The sequence below is a fragment of the Platalea leucorodia genome, assembly GCF_965183815.1.
Source record: "Platalea leucorodia genome assembly, chromosome: 5".
NCBI classification, from domain to species: domain Eukaryota; kingdom Metazoa; phylum Chordata; class Aves; order Pelecaniformes; family Threskiornithidae; genus Platalea; species Platalea leucorodia.
This window is the reverse complement of record NC_138827.1, coordinates 8401386-8428842: the sequence shown is the minus strand read 5'-3', so window position 1 is coordinate 8428842 and position 27457 is coordinate 8401386. Positions and strand designations below refer to the sequence as shown.

The window sequence follows — 27457 nt, the reverse complement described above, 5'->3', positions numbered from 1 at the left end:
CCACTATATAGATTTCTTTTGTTTTTAGGCATGCGTGTTGAGTGATCCATGCAACAGTGAAGAACCTGCCATTATACGTTCCATATATTACTGTTGTACCAGTTGCTCTTGATTTCTGTTAGCAGGACGCTGTTAGTTCCCCTCACCCTACAGTTTCATTCACTGAAAACATTTGAAAAGACAAATATGGTAGAGAGCCCAGAGCTACATGATGCTGCATTGTGTGGCCCCGCAACAATCCTTAATAATAGCCAATCCTGCTTTGGCAATGGTGGGCTTGCTTGGAGGAGGTTCTGCCTTCTTTTCTGCTGGGCTGCCTGCAATGTTCAAAACAGGACATCGTTAAAACCAAGAGCTGGTCAAATGATTTCTTCCTACTTCTGGGTTAAAGAATGCAAGCCTTTCCTGGCCCCCCCTTCCCCCCCAATTTTTTAACTCTTGTTTGAACAATACATCTAACACTTTGGTAGTATCCAAGCTGGTATGTAGATTCAAATTGCTCGGGAAGCCTTATCTCTTCAGGGGAGGGAGTTAAGAGAGGCTAAAGAATCCAGCTCTCTCAATGGGAGGGTAAACTTCTTGCATCTTGTTCAATCCAGGTGTCCCTGTTCACAGCCATAGGGTCAGATAACAGGTCCTTCCACAGAAAGTCACCTTACTGTGTTTAAACCCCAGCAACTAAGGAGATGAAGAACAAAAATATTGCTGGAGTTTATTCTCTCATCAACTTAGATGTTGTAATTAGGAGAACAAGAGGAAGGCACATTTTAATTTTTCAGAAAAGAATCTTTTTATCTTTAACATTGTGTTTAAAATCAATCTGTTATCTTTCAGAGCTTATGCTGTGACTGTTTTGTTTGAAAGTTGCAGCTAAAAGCTTCCAAGAGATCATGTAATCTCCTTAGTTTCTGAGAAATTAGTGTGTTTGCAGTTCTGTCTGTAAGTGATTTGGGTTGAGGTGCTGGAAAATTGTATTTATGCTGGTAAGACATAAGAAATTTGGGGCAGCTGTGGAAGTTTGCAGTCTTTTCTCTAGTTTCCATCTTGCCTGCAGTAAAACAGGCAGACTTTGCTTCAGATATCCTAGCATATATCTTAAGAGGGGTGTTGTTCCAGTTATTTTTGCAGAACCAGATGGGAAAATAATTGGCAAAAATAAATCTAGTTGCTTACGAAAGTAGGCTGTGGCAATGTGTATTCAAATATACTTTGCATATTTAAAACATACAAAGCAATTTTAAAGTGGTCATAGATGACTTGGATTCAGTTTTAAGGGGTAATTGGGCATCTGAATTCTAAGTGGCCAGCAACTGGTGACACACTATCTTGTTTCAGGGTGATCTAACTTAGCTTTTGGCAGAGGCTGGCCCAGCATGGCCTTTGAAAATGCTCTTTTATCCAGTTGTCTTTGGAGTTTTTCCTATTGTTCTTGCTTTTCTTTATGTTTAAGAACTCACTGGTAGGAGACTGTGTTGCTTTGTCTAAGGGTTTTAACTTGGTGCGAAGGAATTCAGCCATCTCTTTGTCTTCTTCTTTCTCTCTGGTGGAAAAAAAAGGAAAATAAATCTGTTACAGAAATGACACCATTTTCTTTGTAAATGGGGCAGTAAAAGCTAGAGTAGCTAGGATCAAATCACTAGTAAACAATTCACTTCTTTGTGCTTTTTAAAAACACTTAATTTTTGCTGCTTATTGAAGAGCAAAATATTTGCCTACATGAAAACAGTAACAAACTTCTCGTAGAAATCAGAGACAGAATTTTCCCCAAGGTTCTTTACTTGTCTCTGATAGTGTTGGATTCATTATATTCCCTAGTCAGCAGATTTAAACCATAAGGTATCATCTGTTTTAAGGTGGCCTCACAAGTGTTTCATGATGCTTCCTCTACAAAGTAAAGCAGAGGATACATATTGTTGTGATTGTACTCCTTATTTTTAAAGGCCCACTTAGACAAAAGACTGGATCTGATGGTCGTCTGCTGTTAGGGTTTACCAAAACCAAGTATATTTCTCTCTGCCTGAAGATGACAGCATTAGGCCCAAAATAAAGATTGTGAGGCTAACCTTGATTGTATCTATTAACAATGTTTCTGTGTTAGTTTGGTTGCTATTTTGTTACTTAAATATTGAGTGCACTGATTGAATATCTCAGTTTAGAGGGAAAGCAGATTTTATTATCAAGAGTTTTAAAGAAAAGCCTCAGGTTTTACTGCAAATGTGAACTGACACTAATGTATGCACATCTGCATAGTGCATAGCAGCACATTTTCAGCAGCCCACAATTAGGCTTCTCCATTGTCTGGCTGCTGCTGAGGTTTTTGCGATTTGCACGTCGCACTAGCAGTTGAGAGCTCTGGTGGACATTACTAGCTCAGGCTTCTTGTCAGCTGCTGACTTTGGCCAGCTCTCTTTGATCAGCTGCAGGACTCTGGCAAGCTTTCTTCTCTCCTGTCCTTTGCTTGCTTAGAATTTAAATGTGTTGGAAGAGATACTGTCATTTAGGATAAACGGATTGATGAGCCTTGAATCTTTACTGTTGAAAGAGACAGGGGAAGTAATAGCAAAACTCTGACTATTTTGTAGTGTTAGGATCTCAGTGCAACAGCTGGAAATGAACTTTTGAGGAAGACTACAGGTTTCTCAGCAACTTTGGGCTAAGGTACTGAGATGAAACCATTCTGAACTCGCTCATGCTTTAGGTTAGGTAAACCTGTGTTCGTGATTGCATTCTCAGTTTGTTTGGGTTTTTTTTTTATTGCTATGGCAGGGTAAGAATAGTAATAATAAACCCCAACCACATTAATAATTTGTTAAAAAAAAGAAAAAAAGCAGATTTTAGATGTCTACAAATATGCCCCTTACAGAATTCCATTTCATGTCTACTTCTCATGCTAAGAGGATCCTCTGGTAGCAGCAAAAATCCTTCTCTTATTAATGGTAAATGCCCAGACACTTTCTGGTAGGAAAGTAAGAGACCAAACCCCACTGCAGTCATCAGATGACTGAAGCATTAATGGGATAAAGAGCCACAGAAGTGCAGTAACTTAGTTTTAATGTTTTTCCTATGGAACTGGGAGGAGGCTTTTAACTTGTAAGATGTTTTAAAGGACCAATTCTCTCCCATCAATGTCGATGTAAATTTTGTCACTCACTCCAGTGTAGTATTAGACTTGTGAAATCTCACAAATAACTTCAGTTGCTTTTAGTTCTTACCGTAATCTCTCCACCTCTGCATCATCTACAAGAAAATCTCGTTTTTGTACCAGTCTATGGATCTTCTGAATCAGTTCATCCTCTCTTTGTTTCTCCATCTTTGTTTTCTCTTTTTCTGGTCAAAACAGAGAAAATAGACTATTACTTTGGATTCTAGGGAGTGGGGTAGGGAGGTGGACATTGCAGCTGTCTAAGAATGAAATGTTGATTGAAGTCAATGGCTCCTCAGACCTGAGCCACCAAAACCCCAGCAAGTTCTGGTCACTGCCTCTTTTCTCTCTTCCACTTGCTGCTGTTGTGTCTGATCAGCTTAATAGTCTGGAGACTCTGTGGGGCTTGCCAAGCCTACTTTTAATATTAAATTACTCTGCAAGACACTGCTTTGACTTTTTTAAAGAGCTTTGGTAAGAAAACAGTCCAGGATGCTTCATTAAAATCCATGGTACAAACTCCCTTTGACCTCAGGGGAAATGAGACCACACCAAAAGGAACCATTTCTCTGTTTCATGACAACTTTGGCTGTTGACTACAACACTTTTTTTTCTACTCTGGTAAGGCGAAATCCACACAAATAGCATCAATTGTAAAATGTGGAAAAATACATGAAAGTGTTTATTTTCCCTGTGCTTCAAAAATCTGAGTAATTAATATATGTCCTTGTTAATTAGCCAGTCTGTAATGACTAGGTTGTCTATAAACAATGATTTTTGTGACATGAAAGATGTGTCGGTCACAAACTAAAACTCGTGAATGTTGGGGATTACAGAGCTGTAGTGTAAGGTTATAAAGCAAATGTAGTTAAGACAGAAATCTTCAAACCTAACAAGTGGAGCAGAGATGAGAAAGCCAGAGGCAAATCCCAGCCCACATATTTCCTCAAGAAGCTGAAAATTTTGATTAGCTGAGAAGACACTTTGCATTAAATCAAGGATTTTGGTTTTGAGCACTAGAACTGCATTTAGAGAACCATAAAATTAAGTACAATAAGAGCGGTGGGAAGAAGGGCAAGCTGCCTGCAGTCTGATGCATCTGAGCTGTTATGTCTGCTGACTGAACTTTTATAAGTTATTTTGAACAGCTAAATAAATCAGATATTTGAAAATAATTGTTTAATAGGACTTAATTTTGGATCATGGGCTTCAGGATGCTTACTACTGGAAATTTCTGCAATAAATCTATTCCTTAGTAAGTGAGATAAAAACACCTTGACTATATTTTCAAGACAATGAAATTCTGTAAGTCTCAATCTCAAAGTCATACTCCTTTGAGAATTTTAAATTATGGTCTGCCAGTAGCAGAGGAAATAATTTCTAATATAAGGCTGCTTTGTCTGGGGTGTATTTTCTGTGTTTTATCTTTTAGAAATGATAAAGGAAGGTGGTTATTGACTGCTATGAAGATTTCAAGACCTCTGTGTTGTTACGGAGAATTCCTGTGATTAATGCTGACTTTGTAGCAGAGAAAAAAAGAGAATGCTTAGAAATAACTGCTTATTCTTGCTTTGCCTCTTATGTCTATGGAGCAAGGGATCTCCTCCTCTCACTACTGAAGGTAGAAGCTACTTTCTACTTCCTTTCAATCTACCTTCTTCCCAGACTGAGATGTGCTCTCCCATAATATCCTTCAGGAAACTGCCTGCCAAACACATGCATCCTGAATTGTGGCAAAGTACTGCATACTCTGTGTACTAAAAGACTGATACCATGTCTACTGAAATTGGATAAACAGTGTCTACCAGAATCAAAGAGCAGGTCTCTCCATGCAAATCTGTATACTAACAGGAAAATTATGATAAAGGTGTTATGAACAAACCCATTTCTGGAAAGTGTTTTTCTAGGTTAGGCACATGCTGTGTCAGCACTTAGTTCTGTGTGAATGCCAGCAGCTTTTTTCTTTGTTAAGACAAAAGTATTCTTCCTGTGAGTCTGCCAAAAGGTGGTGCTGCTGGAACTGTGCATACTTATAGAATCATAGAACCGTTAAGGTTGGAAAAGACCTCTGAGATCATCGAGGCCAACCGTTAACGTAACTGCCAGGTCCACCTCTAAACTATGGCCCTAAGCACCACATCCACACGCTTTTTGAATGCTTCCAGGGACTGCGATTGCACCGCTTCCCTGGGCAGCCTGTTCCAATGCCTAACCACTCTCTCTCCGTGAAGAAATTTTTCCTAATATCCAACCTAAACCTCCCTGGGTGCAGCTTGAGGCTGTTTCCTCTTGTCCTATCGCTTGTTACTTGGGAGAAGAGACCGACCCCCACCTCACTACAACCTCCTTTCAGGTAGTTGTAGAGAGTGATAAGGTATTCTTAAGTTTGCTGAGATTTGCAAAGTGCTGAGGAGAAACTGCTTAAGACTTTGTGACTGGAAAATAGTTTCTAAAAGGTTTAAAAACAAACAAAAAAGCCCACTGGGGAAAAAAAAACCCAATCAACTCTATGTTAAAAGTAAGGGTAGGAAAGCTGCAGGCTAGAAGAGGTGAGGTAAGGGCAATCATTCATAGGATTTCTAATCCTTTCCAATACCATTTAAACCAATAATGTACCAACAGTGTTGTTAGAAATTTAAAATGTGACCTATAAGCAACTAAGAAGTATAAAGAAAAAGTAAGAAAGGTTATGAATCCATTTTTGTTGGATGCCAAAGAAAAGTGGAAAAGTTCTTATACAACTAAGAACATGTGGCCTCAGAGTAGACCCCTGCTTCCTATTTTATGAGTGACCTTCTCTCTCCTTTCTGGGGAGGAAGTTGTCCTTTAAACTTGCACAATAAAATGTGGGGGGAAAAATGAGGATAACCAAAAGAGAGTCAAAACTTGTCCTTAATAGTTAGGCAGCAGTAAATTACTTCTGAAGAGTTGTAGAGGCCATGCAGTAATATCTAGTGTAAATGGCCCACTGCAGTTGCTGAGTGTTTTGCAGGATCTGTCTGTACTTTTTTCTTGAACAGAGTAGGGCTCTTGTGGATGATCTAAAACAGCAAAGCTGTAGCAAAGCAAAATTCCTCATTGATTTCAGCTGGAGTTTGGAGTTAAGGACTGCAAAACTGCCTACAACTCTGTCCCTCCTTACAGCAGTGAACTTGCAGAGAATTAAGGCAAAACACAAAGCAGACTTTTGCCTCTTGCTTTTTCTAGAAACCCATTTTACTTTCTTCCAGAAGGTAGATTTAACTACAGGTGTGACAATGAATTCGTATATCTAGGAAAAAAACAATCATGTTCACAGTGATGGTTATAAACCATCCTTTCTCCTTTTTGTCTTGGGTATCTCAGCACTCTGTCTTTTCTACCTGACAATCTCTGTGCCACTTGGTTCCCTTGAGATTGCCAAGGGACTGCAAGAACTAAGGAATGTGCACCTTGTTTGAGTGATATTTGCAGGGTTGGTGCCAAGGGAGCAGTGAAATACAGCATGAAAAGAAATTTAGAGAACAGGAGATTAAAGATGGGAAGAAAAAATAAGGACTAGAGGAAAGAGATGAAACTCAACCCTGGGGGAGATTTCTGATTGTTAGGGGCAGAGGTGTGTTCCCGACACCATCCCCACCTGTGCATCACCCAAGTGTTATCCTCATATCAGGTTGGAGATAGCCATTACCTGGGATTGCTACCAAATTCTGCAGCTCTTTCTTAAGGTTCATAATATCTTTGCACAGCTGGATATCATCCATCCTGCAGAAACAGAAAAAACATGGTCAGAGACATGCAAACCCCATCCTGTGTTGACAGGATCAGCCAGATCTCATCTAAATACATGATACCATCCCTTGCCTGGGACCTGTGCATCAGCTTGAAATGCAGAGGTTTAACCTTGGGATATCGATACTGTTCATTCACCGATTTTAACAGATAGCAAATGGTATTTAATACTAAATGCCTGTTGAGCCCTTGATTACTTGTCTTACTGGGGTCTAATCTGTGTGTAGGTCATATTTCAGGTGCCTTTTCCTTTCTTGAAAGTCACTGAACACGCTGGAATGGGCATCTGTATATTTAATGGTAATGAAAAAGACAGGTGTGCCATATTGCATATAATGCAGCAACAGTTTTCACTAGGGAAAAGAGCAAGGGTGAGAATAACAGGGAGCCTGGGAAGGGGCAGCAGAAGCCAATTATTTGGCATTATTTGGTACAGCCAAGACAAGGTTTATATTCTACTACCAATTTTCTTTGTGCCCTTATTAATAACTTAGCCCTGATACCAAAGATCTGGAAACTGTCAGAATTCTAAATGTTTTGAAGTCTTGCACCTTGGGTGAATGTCTTCCATGGTTGATGCGAGTGTTTCAAATCCTTGATGTGTGCACAAAGTCTGTTAATGTTAAGACACAGAAGACAGCTAAAAAAAAAATCTGTAACATTAGCAGATACTGCACCTTCAGTTCTTATTGAAACTGATACCTATCCTGACAGCTGCTATACTGAGTTATTCCCCTGGAAGCTAGCAAACTTCAGCATTAGCTTCCTGGCAAATATTTTACTTTAGCATCTCAGGCATATTGGCAGCCAAGGCTCAGGTGTTGGTTCTGAGGGCTGCATCAGGGGCTTCCATTTTGAAATCATGCCCTGAAGAATACAAAAAAACAGTCTTTGTGATTAATTGTACATTCTTCAACTCGGATGTCACCAACACTATCCTTGCCCACAGATCTCAGAGTTGTTGTTTCATAATCCTGTGCCTGAAGGGTGGATTGCCTGCTGCCTAAGCACCTGAAGGTAGCTGAAGTGCTATCAGAACATGGGTTGTCACAGTGGTGTTTCAAGAGAGGAAACCCAAGAGATTAGAGTGTGTGTGTGTGTGAGAGCAAGTGCACAAAGGATAATGCAGTCAAATTATTGAATTAAGTGGGGAGTGGAAAAAGTAGGTGTTTCTGGCACAAATAAGATTTTAATCGCAACCCAAGAGCTTTTATTCTCCCTGCTGCCTCTGCATGGAATGCAGGTCTCTGTAGGGAGCTGTCCTTCAGCTGCTTTGCTCATGTTATTAAACCATGTTGATCCTGTTATTATGTGCTACTTTGGTTAACTCCATCTTGCCTGTTCCACTGCCTTCATTGTGCTATGACAGCTATTCCTGCTGCCTTTTTACTTCTCTCTTCCCAAAATACGACGGTGAAATGCTCTGATAATCATCTTTATTGCTGACCTCGTTTCCTTGTTTAGGTGCCACTGTCACCTCTGCTGGGGATCTGTTCTTCCACCATACGTCTGTCTTGTAAAACTTACTTTTATTGGGAAGACAAGCATGCTAGCCTCAGGGCTACTCTATGGTTCACTGCTGTATGTGTTTAGGATGCTTGGAGGCAGAGATGTTTATACTGATGATTATTCTTATTTGGGCTCCCCATATTATTCATGCTGATCACAAGCAAAGCCTGTTTTACTCTTGAGATCCATCATGCTAAATGGTACTGAAACTACTTTTATCAATTAACAATCATCTTAAACACTATCCCCGCAGGAGAATCAATATTCAAAATGTGCTGGGATGTGAGCAAGCCTCACAGCTCCTTATCCATTCAATGTTCATGCAGTTTGGGTGTCACATTAATATAATGAATGTTAATATATTTGAGGAAAATGACCACGGTTAACAAAGATGACAGTTTCTTGGCGAGAAACATTCAATATTGAACTGCTGTATTCGAATGATATCTAGGGGCCAGACCTTCAACTAGTGAAGAGAACAGTGAGTTTCTACAAAAGAGATCTTCATGACATAGAGATTTTTTTTTTTTTTTTTGCTATCAAAATACTTCACTGTATCAGTTTGGCTCCCTGCCATCCTCCAGGAACTTCCAAAAGCTAATGTCACTGCTCCTCTCTCAGGATTTTCAGGAATTTAAAATATCATGGTCAGTATGTTCCAAGTGAGCAAGATCTTCGATGTTCAGTAGTCCCTACAGCCCCTATGCTCAATTTGTGGCAAAGGTACTGGCCTTACTGCAACTGTAGTTGCACTTCCTCCCGTTGTTTTGGCTCTTTTTTTCACTTGACTGCAGAGCATATAGCTAGCGCTCTCCATATATATTCTTAGCATCTCTTTTTTCCTGACACCTAAACTTTGTTCCTGCCTTGTAACTCACAGGAGAGAAGTAAATACGTGGCCAAGCACTTAAGGGCTGTAAAAGTCATAAGCCAGATGACCTCTCTGGAGTCCCAGCTCTGTAAGCTAGTGTGTTTTGATGATGGACAAAGACTAAAACCACCATCTGTACCAATCCCCTTAAGCACATGGAACATCTTTCTTCCCATCTGTGTCAAACAGCCTTTGTGTTTCATCTACTCCATGGTGTTGATTAGGAAAAAAATTAAAAAGATACGGTTAAATGACTAAAGGAGGGCTATGGGACATATTCATAAAAGCCGTGTGAAGGCTTCATCAATCTGACTTAATGAAAGCAGGAGGTATAGTTGCTTGTAACTATAAAGCATATCACACATCTGCTAGCAAATAATACTGAATGTAGGGCTACAATTGCTGTCCTGGGCAAGAGTCACCTTCTTGCCCTCAAAGAAAATGGAAGAGGAGGAACTCCTGGGAAAGAAAGCTCTTGGAAGGCCATTCAATTTGTACTGGTACTATGAACCTTCCGTTCTTTTCCCCCTTATGCTCTGGTTCTTTGATGTGAGCAATTACAGGAGGCCCAGAAGAAGTTAATGCTGCTTCTGAAAAAAAAAATAAATCCCAGTGGATTTCTCATTTGAAAGCTGGATAGTTAGCAGGGGTTGACTAAGAGCATATTTGTATTACTGTCAGACCCTTTAGGAAGTAAAGAGAGAGCAGGAATCTGCAAAGTAGAGAAAACAAAACTCCTTTGGGTCCCCTAACCTTCTACAGAGAAGCAGGAGAAACACGCTGAGCCTAATTCTGCAGCACTTTCTCTCCCATGTTATAAGTCAAATGTACCAGAGTGCAAGACGGGCAAGAGATGATGTTAGACTATTGTTGAGCTTATTTAAGAGCACTGTTATGCTCCCTTTGCACCTGGTGCTCTTCTCAAAGAGCAGCACAGTCAGGTTGTTGGTCTGTGCAGAAGGCAATGGCTTCTTCCCTATAGATACAGCATGGCATAGGGTACTGAGATGACACCCTCCAGGCCTGTTTAAGTTATCTGCAAAGATGCTTGAGACATTTCCATAAAATTTGCAATATCCAAACAACCTTTGCTGAACTCTCTGCTCCCCGGAATAGATAGTATATTCTTTCCAGTCCCTGTGAAACTGTTTTTGATGTTGTAGAAAAAACATCAGTAAAGCAAACAGCAGTTACAATATGTCAGTTTTTCCCCCAAAGCTGAGCTTTAAATGTCTGCCCAGCAATCTTAAACACACGAGTTATGAGTATCATAAAACATTTCTCTTATTAAGAGCCCAAATCCATTCCTGGAGTAATTGCAATAGTACTGAACTAGGGCTGAATTCTTAGTGTGCTTCCATGTATTTCTGACACACTGTCTGCAATTCTGCTTTTCTGTTTCTTGATGGCTTATTGCAAGAAACCCTCTGTACGCTTGGAGATACCACACAAGCATGTATTATTCTTTTCTCTCTCGGGATTTCAAGCTGTATCATCAAAACCTAAAAGCAGACTCTCTGTTTGCCCAAAAAAAGATAAAATAGCTCATAATGAATAAACAGCATGAGCAAAAGATTTTCTAAACATGTCACAAAGTGACAGGAAAATAAGTGGGTCGGAAGAGTCTGCAGTAATCTGGCACAGTGACTCAGCCCCAATACGTGTTTCTGTGGTCCAGTTAGCAGGAGAAGAAAGCTCTGAGCACTGTCATTCCCATACGATCCACAAGTGAGGTGACAGCATGAGTCACCTCTGCCATGCACCATCTGGACTGAGGGGGAGCAGGGCAAGGAAACAGAGAGGAGACCTCCCATTCAGCTGTGCCCTGGCAGGTCTTGGAGGCTGTGGAAGATAACGGCAGGCAGAACGTAAAAAAGAAACATTCCGTACTGGACACAGAAGTGTTTTGTTTTGTTTCAATAGAAATTATTCCATGCCAGCTAAACTTTTCTGTCGTCTTTTCAGCTGAGGAAGAAAGCCAAATTCCCTGGTGTAAGACCTAGGTACCAGCTAGAGCCATGGATGGAAAAAAAGCAAAAATGATAGTAAAAGGCAGTAGGAAAATCGCTGAACATTCACCTTAATGATCAGCCAAAGAAAAAGAGTTGGCCAACAAGTTTGTCAAATGCGTAAGATTTGGGAGTAAGAACTATTAATAACGGCTACATAAGCATCAAATATCTTTTTCATTGATTTCAGGACGAGCAGAGCAGTTCAGTGTGTCTAGAGAGCTGCTGCCTTTGCTGAATGACTTTCAAAGCTAGAAATAGATCTGTGCTCCCTCTAGCATGTCTATAAGAGGTCTGAGATTCTTTTGTTTTCTGTTATTGCATTAAAGTGCTTGAAGTTAAAAACTGAAGGTAGAGTGGTTTTGCTGGGTCCCTTCCCTCTCTTCCAAAAGGGTTTGCAGGCACTTAGGTTATTTTTAGTTCTGTTTTAATATATTCCTGTCCCAGAAGTAAAATGCTTGTAAGAGTTTCTGAAGACTTTGATAGTGCCAGTCTAGGAGATGGCCTAAGAATCAGATGTCACGCTAAGTCACAAGTTGACATGATTACACGTATCTGGAGAAGATCTCAATATAGGGATAAGAAGATCATCTCCTTGGTGGTGTCACCAATGAACATGCTGAACACCAGCCAAGACCAGCCAGTAGTGATGGCGAAATTTGGGTGACTGAAGTAGAGAGCTGTGTAGTAGTAAGAGAATTGCTACAGAGAGAGATGGTAATGTGTTGTCAAGCTGCAGATTCCTTAAAATAAGGACTGAGGTGTGGAGGAGAGGCATCAGTGGAGGCTGACTTTGGGGACTGCAGGTGTTTTAAGGCCTTGTCAAAGTTGTGGGGAATCTGGAATGTTGAAAGTATTCTGGGAATAGAAGAAAACAGTAAGTTTATGTATGCCCCTCTTCTACGCTTGACTCCATTTTGTCCCTGTCAACTCATCTTAGTTTCTTAAAGCTTCTAATTATAAATCTGTGAAATCACAGGCAACATTTAATGAATATAGCACACGTTGTCTGAGTCATTATGGTGGTGTTTATCACCTTGTTATTTAGCTCAGCACCTGGTGCTGCTCAGGCTGGAAGACACAGAGCTGGCAATTAAGATAACAGATTGCTGACCAGCCTGCTTGGCAGGTCAGGTTACAAATCAAAAGTCCTATGATTAACTATTAAAATAACTGTGTCTATCTTTTCTTGTTAAAAGTGGTCTCTGATGGAGGAACAGTGGATAGAAGTGCTGGACTGCAACTTGCAAAGTAATGTAATTCAGCTGTCATTTCAGACAATTGAAGATGGCAGGACTTGAAAATCTCAGTCCCTGGGGGTCATATGTAAGGCATATTTCACAGAAATTCAGAACAGTGCCTAAAGAAGCTGTCTGTATTTCCTTCTCACTGACACTGTTAAATTCTCTTGAGCTTGGCCATCTCCTTTGCCAGTTATGAAGTTTTACTGTCAACTTCAATAGTAACAAGAGGAGCTTTCCTGGAAGTGCCCTACTGTGGCGGGGAGTATTTCTCTAAAATTGACTAAGCTAATTTGTCTAAAAACAATAGAGAAGTTAGATTTAAATTCAGAAGTATCTAACCCCATTGCAGCAGTATACAGAAGACTGCATGTAAAAGCATAGGGACAACTTATGTGCATGGTTCATTTAAACTGGTCTGGTAGTTTTATTTTTTGTTATTAGGCAGCAGAAGTAGGAAACTCTAGGTTTGCCTATGTATTGTCTCTAGCAGAATCAATGATAAATTTCCTTCTTAATTTACTTCCATATTTGACCTTTTCTTATTTTTAAAACTACAAGAGCAACTATTTGGTATCAAAGCTGAAAAGCATATAAAGGCACCTGGTATAAGATTAAACATTGACAGTCAGTCCATTTCAGGACTTTTCAATTCACTGTTGAATCATCACGGATCTATACTCTCCTATTTATAGCAGAAGGCAAGTGAGAGAGACCACTGAAATACCACAGGTCAAGAGTTACACATTATTACAGAGCATCCTTGCCTATAGGAAGATGAACTGTGCAAAAGAGTGGGCCACAGTAACTGTGAGTATTCTATATGCATGATGTATTATGAATACATTATCTTGGATACATGGTCTCATGGGAGACAATTCATTCTACCATCCACTCATGCAAACCAGACCACAGGTAGCTAAGAACTGGGAAAGCAAAAACAGTTTGGGATTAAAGGTTACATTGGAAGTACAGTGCTAAATTACTGACCTAAAAATGACTAAATCAAAAGATTAAAGATACCCAGAGCTGGTCCCTCTTCTATTAACAGCAATTTGTGACAACCACAACATATATTCAATGTAGAAAATGCTACTTAAAGAAAATTTTCTATTAAGTAATTATTTTCCTAGCTGTCCAACAGAGATAATAATGAAAATTCCTCCTTCTACTTCTTTTTTTCTTTTTTAAGACACAAACATCTAGACTTACAGGTACTAAGTCTACAATTCATTAAATACTTTGCTAATGGTATGTTTATCGTTATATGCCACTAAAAAAACATTTTTCCTTTCTGAGCATTTTAACGTAGCATTTTTACTGCCATACAGTTGAAAGTGTAATGTCTTATTTTCCTCTGGGGTTGATTGTTTGCTATCAAACAGGGCAAAGGAGATGGCTCTGCAGAGAGATCCAACTGAACAAAGGCATTTTTCTTTCCTCTTTGAGACCTGATTTGTATTTATAATTTCAGCTTAAAGTGCACAGTCTGGAACTTTGCAATTCTGTCCCGAACTCATGTTCCTGAGGCTTCAAGGCTCCCATCTGAAGAGCTGGGAGACCCTCATCAGAGCTGGACCTCCCAGGAGTTCCCAGTTCTACGGTGGGCACGCTGACATCCTCGAGGCTCCCAGATCCACGGCAGTCCCCTAGAAACGCTGTCCCTAATCTCAGCCTCAAGCTTTGAATATCTGACAACTTTCATTACAGAAACCAGGTTGCACCATTTCCCAGCTTACATTTTCCTGGCTGTTTCCTGAAGGACTCTGGGTATTTGCAGGTGAGACACCATTGCAATGTGCTTGGGATGGGAAAGGTGAATGGGGACATACAGTCACAGCCACAAATTAATCCTATCTTCCAGAAGAGTGTGCGCCTGGTGTAGCTGTATCAATGGGACAGTCATGGTATCCCTCATAAAGCTGGGCTTGGTATTTTCCCTAATGGTACCTTATCTTACGAAGCCAACAACCTGACATGTATATTTATTGAAAAATATGTATCATCATGCAACTGCCTGCTTCTCTACAGCATCCCAAAATGCATCCTATGTTCCTAGAGCAAGATACAATCAGGAAAAAAAAGGAAGGAATTCACAGTAAGTTATATTGTATTGTTAAGATTATAGAACTGTGAAGAAAAGAAGATTTATTACTCCTTTCCATGAAAAGACAGATCTTATCAGAAAACACTGACAACAACAACTCTATTCATGAAAAAAAAATCTGTTTTTGTTGGTGTTATTTCTTTGCACTATAGTAACAGCGAGGTGCCAAACTCAGAGAAAAGTACTAGATGCTGTACATATAAGTAAACAGTCCTAAGAGAATTCCATTAACCTTAGAGGAGAGAAAATAGATAATATATAGTACAAAGACAAAAAGTAGCAGAGAAAGAATCAAAACTAGCCAAGGGTGATGCTCAGTGTGTGTCACTGTTGCCACACATGGCATTAAGCCACTGAGAAGTCACAGTTGATGCTACATTAGTGAGTCACTAGAAACAGGCATAAAATATTTGGTTGAAAAAGTAATTAAAATTTGAAATTAACTTTGTTCATACAAAGACAGCAATCATTGCTGCCTTTTCTCACTTCAGAATGGAAACACTCCATGTAAGCAGGCTTTGTAGTACAGAATTACTTTTTGAGTTTAGCCAGTAATGAGAGACTGTTTCATGTTCCCACTTTGTGTGAGTCTACTACATTTACTGCACTTACTCTAAATTAAAACGTAGGGTTTCTAAGTTGGTTTTTTGAAAGTTATCATCACCAAAGGAATTAACCTCTCACTTCTGCAGTTTTTGTTGCTTCACTTTGCAGTGGTTGCATAAAGCCAGGCAATCGGCAGACATACCTTTTTGTACTTTAAAATACCAATGCGCCGTGCATGCTGCAAAAGACATAAAGGTGAGAATCCTATCTGACCTCTGTTGATGTGTTGTCCTTAGAAGGAATATGGACTATAAATTTTTCTCCATGATGAATGTGCCCTAAATTTGAGATTCTACCATTATGTCCAATACCCTATAGAATGACCATTACTGACTGTCCCACCTCTACTACTACTAGCAATGGGTACATCAATGTCACAGCAGCAAGAGATTTATGGGTTTTTTGCAAAGTGGGAAAAGGATAAAGGTTAAAAAGGCAAGTAAAGGAAAAGTAAGCCTGATTGGAATCAAGAAAAAAAACCAAAATGGGGACTAAATATGTATTCTGGACAGCTAATGAAGCTGTGGGACTGCTAGTATGAGTTTATTACCAGGGCAAAGTCAAGTTGCAGCAAACTTATAAAAGGTAATTGTTCCTGAAATTACAAGTAAGCAAACATAATAGTGTAAAATGGCCTAAAAACCTGAATGGATCTATGGAGAATTTGGATGATACAGATATTATGAGCACTCTGGAGAAGAGGGAGTCATCTAATAGTGTGCAGTGAGAGTGTACAAAGACAATGACCGATTTTAATTCTTCTAAGTCAATGCGGAGGTGAATTTGGCTTTTTCACAGTGTTAGTTTAGCAATGTAAGAACTACACAGACATTAAGCAAATACCATGTGTGTTATATTTATAATATTTTTACAGATAAAAGAAGTTTAATGAGGTAAGTAAAACTGTTTTCAGTAATTGCTTAAAGCAACCTAATAGGGCTTACTATTTAATATCTTATATTCCCTATACATTAAAAAATTGCCATTCAGTATCACCTGCATGGCAGAAATAACCACTCCCAAGACAGCTATCACAGGTGGAAGCAAATTCCACAGTTTTAGTTCAAGGTCATCCAATATAGCTGACTTCCAGTTTTACCTTCCATCTGGAAAGCCAGCAGTATCAGGCACTGGCAGATTTCCCAAGGAGCATGTTTCATGATGACGGTGAATGCTATTTTGTAAAAGAACTCCATGCCTTTTCTATTCACAGGCATAGGCAGTAACTGTGGGTGATAAGATCTCACCTATACTATTAATATTTACTGGGTTACAATATGCTAATACATTTTAAAATGTGTGAATTTTGCACTACAAATGATTTTCAGGTTAAGTTTTGATCTGTTCCTATACCATAAAGAGGTCTGAGGTTTTGCTGCCTGCCTCCTCTGTCAGCTAAACTGAGCTAACACATGGATTATCCATTTTTACAATCATGTCTTCCAGCACGGTAGATTTCCATGCCCCCCAGTTTTATGAATCCTAAACTGCTGCTGAAGCCACACACAAGCATCCATAGCAGTAACACATTAAATGTGCAACAAAGAGGATGCTGCCTGAGCTCCCTTGGCTTTTGGGTCTGTTATCTCACCAGGAAAGAAAAAAAGGAAGTGGGACAGGAGAACGAGAAAGGGAGAGGGAGTGTGCATGTTCTGAAGTGGTATGTTTGCTTTCCTTAACAGCAAAGACAGATTGAAAATTTACAGTTTGACCCAAAACTCTTTTTATAGAGAACATTTTAAGAAATGAGCTGAGAGAAGCCTGAGAAGCAAATGAGGGGGAATGCTGGCTAGCTATAAATTGATGCTTTTCTGTACATATTGTCTCCTTCATATCAATACATGTTAAGTCCTCAGCTTTTCTGAAAATAAACCCAGAAGAGCTGAAGATAGCCTATGATGGCTTTAAGCTATTTTTTCATTTCCTGGGCTGGCTGGAGATGGTCACAACAGCTCCTGGCATGATTTTATGAAATTTCACAGTATCGGTAGCATAGAAGGAGAGATGCTACAAGCAGCCACAATTGCTACATAACCTTGACATATCCTGAGGAGGTCCATCCTGGGCACTAAGTGAGGCAGGGTCTTGAGACAAAAATAGGATTTGACAATGCAATTACAGAGCAAATCACAGCACATCTATTCTGCCGTGACTATGGCTGCCTGAGCTACAATGTGATTGCACAATGTAAATTGTGGCATTACCTAATTGAGGAAGGCTTGATTTTATAATCAGCAAATTGGTTCCATGTAAACTTCAGGTAATTCTTCATAGCAAGCAGGTGTTCAGCTGGAAATAGCACGGACTTCCTGGATATGAAGAGTACAGCTGTCTGCAGCTGCCCGCCTTTTCTTTTTAAAGGAGGCAATACAGCATGGAGCAAAGCAAAGGACAGGCTTACAAGGCTAACACCTGACTTGCAATTTGCACTGAAGTCTGAGAAACATAATGACCTGTTAATCAATTGCTTCAGCTGATTTTGCTTTCTTTATTTCTTTGTATCGATAAAAAGAAAACCAAGAATTATCAGAAAGCTGGCCTCTTTTAAAGTATACACTACAAGATGAACTATTTCACTGTGGTATATAGCATGTAATCTGTTAAAAGAGTTCAGCTGCTTCCCTTGCTTTTCAAATCAAAAAAATTCAGGGGACAGGCTAAGAACATGCTGTCACACATCTAATTTTATTGAGCTTCAGTCAGCAAAATTAAAAAGCTGTGTTTTGCATTGAAGAAGCCTCACAAATTTGAAAATCAGAGATGTCAATTAGCGTTTCCTGTACTGTATGTTTTTGTTTCACTTCAGATTTCCACAAAGTTATACTAAATATCTTTGTCTTTAAGGGCTTTAGTTTTTAATTACCTAAATGAGGTCTCACATTATGTTTAGTACACCAGTAAGGAATTTCCACTTCTATCTGCAAGGCAGAGACAAAAGAGCATACAAAGGACTACAAAGCAGTACAAAACAGAGAAAAATCCCATGTATCAAAACTGTACAGATATTTGTGGTCATCACTTAAAAAATGTTGGTGTTTCATTTTTAAACAGGGTAAATCCTGTTTCCACTGTTTTCACTGAATGTTCACTTCTTCTGTAGTTTGGGGAAGTTTTTCTTTAACACAGTGATAGGCAGACTACAGAAATATCTATGTGTGTCTAAGAGCAAACACAGTATTCCTCTTCAACAGTAAATTATTGGTCTGTCGCTAAAAAACAGTACGTATTGCTCTGTGGGGCTATGGACAGTACATGATTTGTGGGCCTGGTATAGAGAAGCAAACAAATTGCAACACCTTCTTAAAGATATCTTCTGAATTTTAAAATAATTTTGATGGATATTAGTACATACTTGACTTGTTCACCAGTCAGGAATGATGCAATTTCTGGAAGCTGTCAGTAGATGTCTGCCAGACAATTTAATTTTCAGAGCTGTGCCCTGTAAATTGTACCGAGTTCAGGTTTGGGCCGGTGTATGTGGCTTTCTTGGGTGCTGTACTGGGGGTGATCTGAGCAGTGAAGTTTTTATTGAAGGACAGGTGGAGGACACATGTGTTTAACTGCCCTGCATCCAAATGTCCCCTGGTTTTCATGAAGGCCTACCTGAGACGGACTCACCAGTGCTCCGTTACCTCCCACTGGAGCCAGAGACATTGGAGGCGATCACTAGAAAAACATAGTTTTTTGAGGGCCTTAGCTGGCAGCCCACAGCCCTCTACACCACACAGCCCAGCAGACAATAAGGTGAACGTAACAGAGTTTCTGAGGAAGGGAAAAAAATACCTGAAAGCTGTTGCAAGATGAAGGTGGGTGTCAGGGGAAGGGTCACTGCAGTGGCTCTACAGACAGGGCAGCCATTTTGTATTGTGTGGTTGAGCTGCCACAGAATGATGGCCATTTTGTCTCATGCAGCCACAGAGCTCATTTCACCGGTGAGGGCAAGCAGTTAGCTCTGCCTTGCATGGCTCTGCAGTGGAAGGGCCCCATGAAGGACTCCCTCTAAACTTTAAAAACAAGGTGTGCCCCTTATGAAAGGAATTTTTGTTGCCCTTTCCCTTCTTTAACCAGAATCATAAACCTGCAGGCAGTTGAGGTCTCTTATCTGGTGACTGACTTCAGTATCATCATGTGAGTTGCTGTTGCTGATGGGGTGTCCAAATCTCTTTCTAAAGGTAGAAAATTTCTTCCTGAGGAGATTAACCTTTCTGTCGATGGCCCAGAGCAAAAATCGTGAGTAATTTTAATATCCAGTACAGCTCAAAGCAACTTGCTTATTCACAGTGTGACTGTTGCAAAGAGGTGGGGCGAAACTCATAAACTAAAAAAACAAGCTTTGATGTTTTAACTCAATACTTAATCACAGAAATGTATGTGAAATTTGTTCAAATAAAATCGAAATTTTCCTCCTTTAATTTTGAAAACTGAAAATCTGGGTCCATTGAACTAATAGTATGTTTGATAGACATAGGCTAACAGATGAGACACAGAGCCTGCTTGGATATGTATGAGAAAAAAACCCCACAGATAGTTTTGTATAGTTTTTGAACACTACTCTGTATCACTTCTTAAGTCTAATACTATTAAATCCTTTTATTTTATAGTTTAATCCCACTGCCTGATTCTCAAATACTTTAGGACTTGCTTTGAAACAATAATGATGATTAAGTATCTGGCTTTTACTTCTTCACCATCCCACTCTTTCTTTCACCCCTACAGGGTGACTCTTCTAAAGCTTTTAGTGATGATGAACTGTTCAGTAAAGATTTTATTTAGATACTGAAGTGTTACCAACTGCGAGTACTGTAATGTAACATTTGTGTAGTGACGTAGGAGCAACATATTTAATTTTATCCCTTTTGTTGTCCTACAGACTTCATTAGTCATTGGTGTTACTTTGTTCAGTGGGGAGAGGGAATATGGACCTCATAGTATTACTATGGTAAAAATAAGGCCTCGATGCCTTAACTTTCAAAGCAAGGAAAGCTGTCTCTGTATGTTTTGCTAAAGACTCCCTCATGTAGAGTTCATGTCGCTTGAAGAGACACAAATGCTATATAGATCACAGCTGAGGAACAGCCCGAAAGAATACATTATCGACAATCTCACATATCAGCAGGAAGTTTTTACTGGTTCACGCATAGAAGTGTGAAAAATGCAAACCAACTCTGGGTCCGCTGAGCATCCAGACCTTGCTAGTTTGTTTTTTTTTTAAGTTGGGTTTGGTTTTGGAGTTTGGTTGGTTGGTTTGTTTTTTTTTTTTCGTACTGGCTGATATGCTAACCTGGAGCAGTTCTCTGCCAAATGACCTTATTTTATGGCTACTGCATTTGTTTGGGCAAAATGTTGATATAACAGTTAAAGACAGGATGTATTGTTGCAGAGCTGTTTCAAACATTAGTAACGGTGAGTTTTATTATTAGCCCATCTCGATCTTCTTTGTGCATCTTCTTCAAGGAAAAGAGTAATTTCACTTAGCAATGTTAGAGCAAGTTCCTTCCATGGATTAAACCTGCATCGCTCTGACACGGGAAGAGCTTGCTCTGATTTCCATCAGTAACAGGTCTAGCTTGCAGTGTTTTGTTTTCTTATTCTTGAGTGTGAATATTGTTAAAATACAGTGTCTCTGCTGTGAAGAGTTGTGGTAGTTACTGGTGTGTGTAAGTAAAGCTGACAGGCTGTATGCCTCTAACAGGAGGGAGCCATGGCCACCATTAGAGCTGGTGATACACTCAAGAGCACAAGCCCTCTAGCTTATTTCCTTTATTCTTATTATTTAATTTTTTTTTAAAGCACAGCTACAACATACTTTGTCCTAGCTTTAGGATCTGGCTACATGTGAATAAAAAAATCAGTCATACCGAGAGACAGTGAGAAGAATGAACCATTACTTTTAAAAACGTAGCTAGAGATGTAAGCTGTGGCTGGATGTGCAAGTGATAGGGAATTATTTCATCATGTTCATGCTTTTATAAGAACTAAAAAAAGTCTAATTTAACTCAAGAGAATTTCTACTCTGTTGCTAACAGCATGGGGGGGGGGGGGAAAAGGTAATACAAACATACCACACATTTTCTCCATTACTATAGATATGTTTTATCCTTTTGTTATAATTGAACAACAAGCTAAAGCAGGCACAAGAACTAAAGAGATCTGGTTCTCATTAAAGCTGGTCTTGAACTCAGTGGTCTGAGTGTAGGTGTAGTACTGCTAGTTAGCAGCCACATGTTCAAAGTTGAGTACGCCTTAAACCTGTCTGAGGGAGCTCACTTTCATGCAGTTGATTGTATAGGTCATTCACAGGGGAATCTAGTCCTATCAGAAGAAAACAATTACTAAAATTCATGACCTACATATAGACGTCCAGTCTTGGGGCACTGGCAATGCATTACTTCAGGAAACAACTGAAAAAAAAAAAAATATGGCCACATACAAAGTCTTCCACAACATATCTATGAATTAGAGTTTACGTAATTTGCTTAGTTAAGCCGATGCAAAACTTGGACCACTGAGGTAACCATGAGTTGTGCTGTTAATTTCAGCAAGAGGTCATTAAAAGACATTTGTCATTAAAAGACGTTTGTCATTGAAGACAAATGCAACCAAGCCCCTCTGTCAGTGTAAACTATCCAGAATGAAAGGCAGTAAGGAACAGGTGCTGCTATATTACTTGGGCATCACTAGCAACATGCTTCTCACTTGTCAGGAATAAAATGTTAAAACATTTTTAAAAATAAGATAAAGTAAAATAGACAATTTTTTGGACTCCTAAAAGCTATTAAGGGAAGCATGTTCTAATTCTGGAGGCCTTTGTGAGTGAGAGAGGCTGCTTTTATTTTCACATTTGATGAGCCAGTATGAGGAACCTGCCTGTGTAAATGGGCTTAGAAAGATGGGAAGCCTACGCGGGGCTTGAAAAATCATGATGAGTGCAGTCTTGGTTTGCAAGTAGAGTCCCAGTGCAGAGACAGTGGTGTTAACAAACTGAATTTAACTGCCTCAAGGATTAATGTGCAGTGTCGGGATATTCTGCCACAGAGAAGGGAGCAGTCAGGCTAGAAAGCTGTGTGAATATCCCTGGAAAAGTGGTTGTCTTGGCCCACTGCTGCTGAAGGAATGAGAGGGTCTGTGGCAGTGGCACAGACCTCAGGCCCTCTTGCTGAAGACAGTGGCAGCAGCAACAAGCTTGGTTTTCCATGACTTAGAAAAGACAAAGGAGTGGGGCCATCTCTGGCCGTTGCTGCCTCTGTCACCTTTGCTTTGCTAATACCTAGGGCCAAACCCAATGGAGACTTTGATGCTCAGAAGAGCTTTCCTCACTCAGCCAGTGAACGGCTGGGGATTGCTCTTGGGTAGCTCTAGGCAGGGCGTGTTTGGACGATATCTAATGCAGGAAGAGTACTGTTGCACAGTATGGATGTCAGTTATATTCCCTTTTCAATAAGCAAGTTCCTCTGTGTTAAATTCCTTACTCAAACACCTGCTAGGCAATACAGAGTAAAGAGTGTGATGAGTGTGAGCATGGGGGAAATGAAAAGAACAGACTGGATACAAGAACAAACAGAACAAGTGAAGAACATGCAAAACAATGACAAGCAGATGTCCGCCATCGCTCTCATTCACTGGGAGAGTTTATTTCAGTGCTTTGTTTGATACAGAAAATGTCAAGAGAAATGCAGGGTTCAATGAGGAGGCTTCTTCCGGATTAAATTTATGTACAAGCCAATAACCAAGTAGTTATTTGACTACCAGGAGCAGGTGTGACAAACCCTTTCCTGTTGACTTTATTTGTACCACTACAGCATTATTAAAGGTCAGTATCACTATTACCAGTCCTTATTTCCAAAGTTGTCTAAGCAGTGATTCTGGGCTGAGGTCTTCTGGGATAATGCTCAAAGACAGATGTCTCTGCTGCTTGAGGGTGAGGCTTTCAACTTCTGGCAGTGCAAGTCAGGGCACTGAAATTAACCTCCAGGTGTTAAGGGTTAAAGTACCAGTCCTATCTTTGTCCTTTAAAGGGAGAACAGAGCAAGTCAGTTTTTCAAGGCTACTGTAGCTTCATTAAGGTCAAGGGTTTGGGTTCAGCAGGTTTTAGATCTACAGAGGTTCTTGGCTGTCAGCAAAGGCATTAGTGTCTGACCTCAGGTACTCACAGACAGATGGGACTTCAAAGTAATATAGTCCTTATTAATAACTCCTGGTCTTCTAAATTCAGTGATTTAGGAATATAAACCTATTGACTTCATCATCAGAACTGGATTAATATTCATTAACTTTCAGTGAGGCTCCTATGCCTGACCCTTTTGGCAGTTCTGAAAATCTCTCTTGGAGTATTGCTATTTAATTTGATACATCAAAATGTGTTTTGTGTTCATAACTGAATGTCTTCCATTTAACAAATGTCAAATCTTGGCTGCTATTAGTCCAGAACATAGTGTGCTCTCTTGTGAAATGACTGTCTAAGACCACTAATGAAGTGAGGAATAAAACCTGAATTAGGTTAGACTGTGGAAGCTCCAAATCCCCTACCTGTTCATATTTTCTTCAGACAAATATCCTTCCCACAAAGGATTGAAGTCAGGTATAAAAATATGCTCTGTAGACACATACTTTGCTAAAGTTTCCTTTTGCAAGTAATAGATCCCTTTTATGTCTTCTGCAAATCATGCTAAATAAAAAAGGTGCTGAATAAAAAAAGGTAATTTCCTTCACAACTACAAAAATCATTTCCCAATGGCATTTTGCAAGCATTCACCTAACTGAGATGCTCTTTATCTTTCTTCCTTTTAAAATGTCAAGCAGATAAAAGTCTTCTAAATAGCATTCTTTCCTATTTTGATTAATTTTGCATAGTGTTTTCCCAGAAGTATTGATACTTACATAAACCTGAGTTCTGATTCTCTTCTGACTAAGACTTCCCGAAGTCTCTGGATCTTTGCCATCTCAAGCTCAATTTCCTCAGGCATCATTGTTGTTTCAGCCATTGAAATGATGTCAAGTTGATCTGCGTGTGAAAGCAGAGAAAATGAATTAAGCTAGTCAAACTGTCTTAATGGTTTCTTTTTTTAGGAATGTAAATTTAATCACAGAACTATCTGACGATGGGGTAATTAATGCAAGTAGTAAAGAATATTCTAGCTGAATGCTACATTGACTGTTTTCTCTATTGTTCTGCTTATTACTTTCAATGTAACCATTTTGAAGTGAAAGAATCCCTAAGCCAAAGTGACATTCATTTTGTTAGTCAGAATCTATCATACCTCTAAGGAATCCCAACCCAGTACATAACTATAGCTACTGTTCCTTAATTGGTATCACTACAAACTTTGAAAGAACAGCCACAGACTGCTACAAAACTCACTCGAATCTAGTACTTGCAACTCTGAAGAGTCCTATCTTGGCGCAAGTGCAGGCATTGCAAACTGATGAAGGTTTCCCATCTTTAATTCTTATAACTCTTCATGCCATTCCACCATCTCAGCTTGACTAACAGCTAAAGCCCAGGCCACTAGAGAGGAGCCAAAGATGTGATTAGAAATGACGTAGGCCCTAATCCATTCGAGGGGATGTGTTTCTCACTAGGGCATTGAAATCAGTTGAGAAGACCAACAGCACTGTAGTAATTACTTGGCAACCGGTAAGTTGATTATTTGATTGAGCATATTTATATTATTATTTCTCTATAATTGATGTATTACCTCTTCTAGTCCAGAGAGAAACAGGGCTATGAACTGCAATTATTGAAGGCAGAAGGAACCAGTTTATAGAAGGTGGATTTGGGAAGGAGCAACTTGACCTCTGGAAAACCTTATTCCAAGGGTTCACCATACTTGGCCTTCATTTTGAACAAGAATTTAGAGACTAAAAAATAGAGTGCCTGCATGTTTTGGTACCCAAAAGGAGACACACTCCTGAAAGCAGGCCTGTTTCAGCTGTATTGACTTAAGAAAGAAAAATTAAGAGGTCAAAATGGACTCAGCATGATTATGCAGAAAACAGGAGACAAAAAGCATCAGAAAAAAAGCTGTTCAGTTAATTAAGAGGAGACTAGTTCTGAAGTCTCTCATGACAGACTAAGCACAAAAAGCAGAGAAGAATTTGTGACAGAAACTTGGAGTAGGAATGAAACTACAAAATCTCAACAAACACAGCCCCTGCATGAGCTTAGTGTACAAAGACCTGTTCTCCCAAAATGGAAGCAAAGTAAAGAAATTCTATAGGATATAAAGATAATATATATTTTTTTAAAGTTATCCTGCTTGTATTGTCTACAAGTGTTGGCTTCACTTCATAATGAAGAAAGTAGGCAAATAAGTATCAAAAATCACTATTTTTTTCAAGATAAAGGAATCTTGAGAAAAAAAGTGACACAGATTTTGAAATGTCTCTCATGAGAGAACCGTTTCTCAGTAGTTGGTTTTAAAACTCAAATTGCAAAACTGGTTGGTAAAGTAAAGCTATCACCTTGTGTGTCTGAACACACAACTGTTGCCTGTAGGACGTGGATTTTCCCATTAGAAATCATTGTGTTTGTTGGGGTATATTTAGTTGAGGTATAGCCTAGGTGTCCTAAGAAGTGTTGTTCCAGCTCGGTCATCAATGGCTAGCTTCACATGAGTCTTGAAATCCCAGCCGCTAACTTAGATGTTCAAACAGAACCTAAAAACCTTGGAAATTTTCGGTCTATTTGAGGAAGGTTGAACACCATTGAAAATGCCTTAGGGACTGTATCCAGTCCTACCATCTCCCTCCCCTCACACCCTTATCTGGGTGTGTGGGAATGAGGAACTACAGCAAAGTCTTGAACTTAGTAGCAGAGTACCTAACGTGCTGTGCTACCACTAACAGATGGGCAGAATTGTAATTCAGTATTCAATAGATGTTTATCAGACATCAATCAAAAGAAACTAGATCAAAGATTCTGTAAATATAGTTTCGCCTCTTGTTGCTTTTTGGGGTTGTGGAGTTATTTTAACTGCTTGCAGCATAATTGGCTTTGGTGCAAATTTATTTTCCAAAAATATTAAGCAGGAGACAGGAAGTTATTCTGATGCTACCATGAATTAAAGCCAATAATACTGGTAATTAGAAAGATAAGCCACAACTATATTACACATACATACATATTTTTAAATTACTTCTCAAGAGCTTAGAAAACAGGAAAAAAAAAAAGGTAACTATCTTATTTCCACTCTGCAACTCTAGCTGTAAATGCCCCAGTGCTACCCCTTGGGTCAGATCAGCTATCATACTGTGATTTCAATAATTCAGGAGAGGAATCATGAACAAGCCTTATGCCCTGAGTATGTGCTTAAAGCCAACACAAGAATTAGTGTGACAAGCAGTAGTCTAGTCTGACCTATTGCAGAACAGTCACAGATTCTCCTTCACATCCCACTCAACGTGTGCTTGAAACAGAGAAAATATTTTTGAAAGCTATCCAAAATTATGCAATGTTTTCAAAAGAATCAAAAATGTAAGCAAGGCAGCACAAGTTTGAAAGTGGAGGGAAATAAATATAGAAACCATAAGATATTAGTTCGCAACTTGTCTGCAAACTTAGAGATGTAACTAGAATAATAGAGAGAGATAAGAAGTGGTTTAGTTTATCTTCATAGCCGTACATGTGCTGTGAACGTACTGTAAGGTGGTTAATTCTCATGGAGATCTCAAACTGGAAGGAGGATTGGCAAGAGCTGGATTAAGGGAACTTTGAGAGGAAAAACCAGACTGGGCAGTTAAAATGGGAAGAAATTTGAAGGTGAGGATATAGAGAACTGAGTATGGAGACGCTGTGGTGCTCGAAGAGATTAAGAGCCTAGAAGGGCAGGCATGGTATTCCAAGGAGAAGGAACTGAAATCAATCCATACTTTATGCATGTTCACCTGTGCACTATTAAGGAACGATATCATTTTTGTGTTGAATCTCCAGCTTTTCTAAACCTCCCTTCCTAATAGGTACAGACTAAGTGAGATCCTTTGACAGCTGCCAATTCCTTTTATATAGATGAGTCCATAGGTCTCATAAACCCAACACAGCTGCAGTATACCACCTACTTTGGCCCACTCTGAAGAGTATGCATTGTTAAGGCAGGCTTTGAGGGAAAAGGCACAATTAGAACACCGTATTTCCCAGAAATCCTGAAATAGGTGTGAGGACACTCTTGAAATACATGCCTCTGACAAGGCCACAGGTCAGGAATC

General features: G+C 39.5%; 1 protein-coding gene across 1 annotated transcript in view; it reads right to left on the bottom strand.

Moving 5' to 3' along the window:
- Window positions 1-204: 204 nt before the first annotated feature.
- The window catches only part of BMERB1 (bMERB domain containing 1), a gene marked incomplete at its 3' end in the record, with an annotated part of 50957 nt that continues 23704 nt past the window's right edge, over window positions 205-27457 (bottom strand). The window contains exons 2-6 of the mRNA XM_082313961.1: window positions 24134-24257; window positions 6813-6886; window positions 3213-3327; window positions 1458-1540; window positions 205-317 (exon numbers count right to left, since the gene is read on the bottom strand). Of these exons, the coding sequence (XP_082170087.1) occupies window positions 205-317; window positions 1458-1540; window positions 3213-3327; window positions 6813-6886; window positions 24134-24257 (509 nt within the window). The remainder of the gene's footprint in view (window positions 318-1457; window positions 1541-3212; window positions 3328-6812; window positions 6887-24133; window positions 24258-27457) is intronic.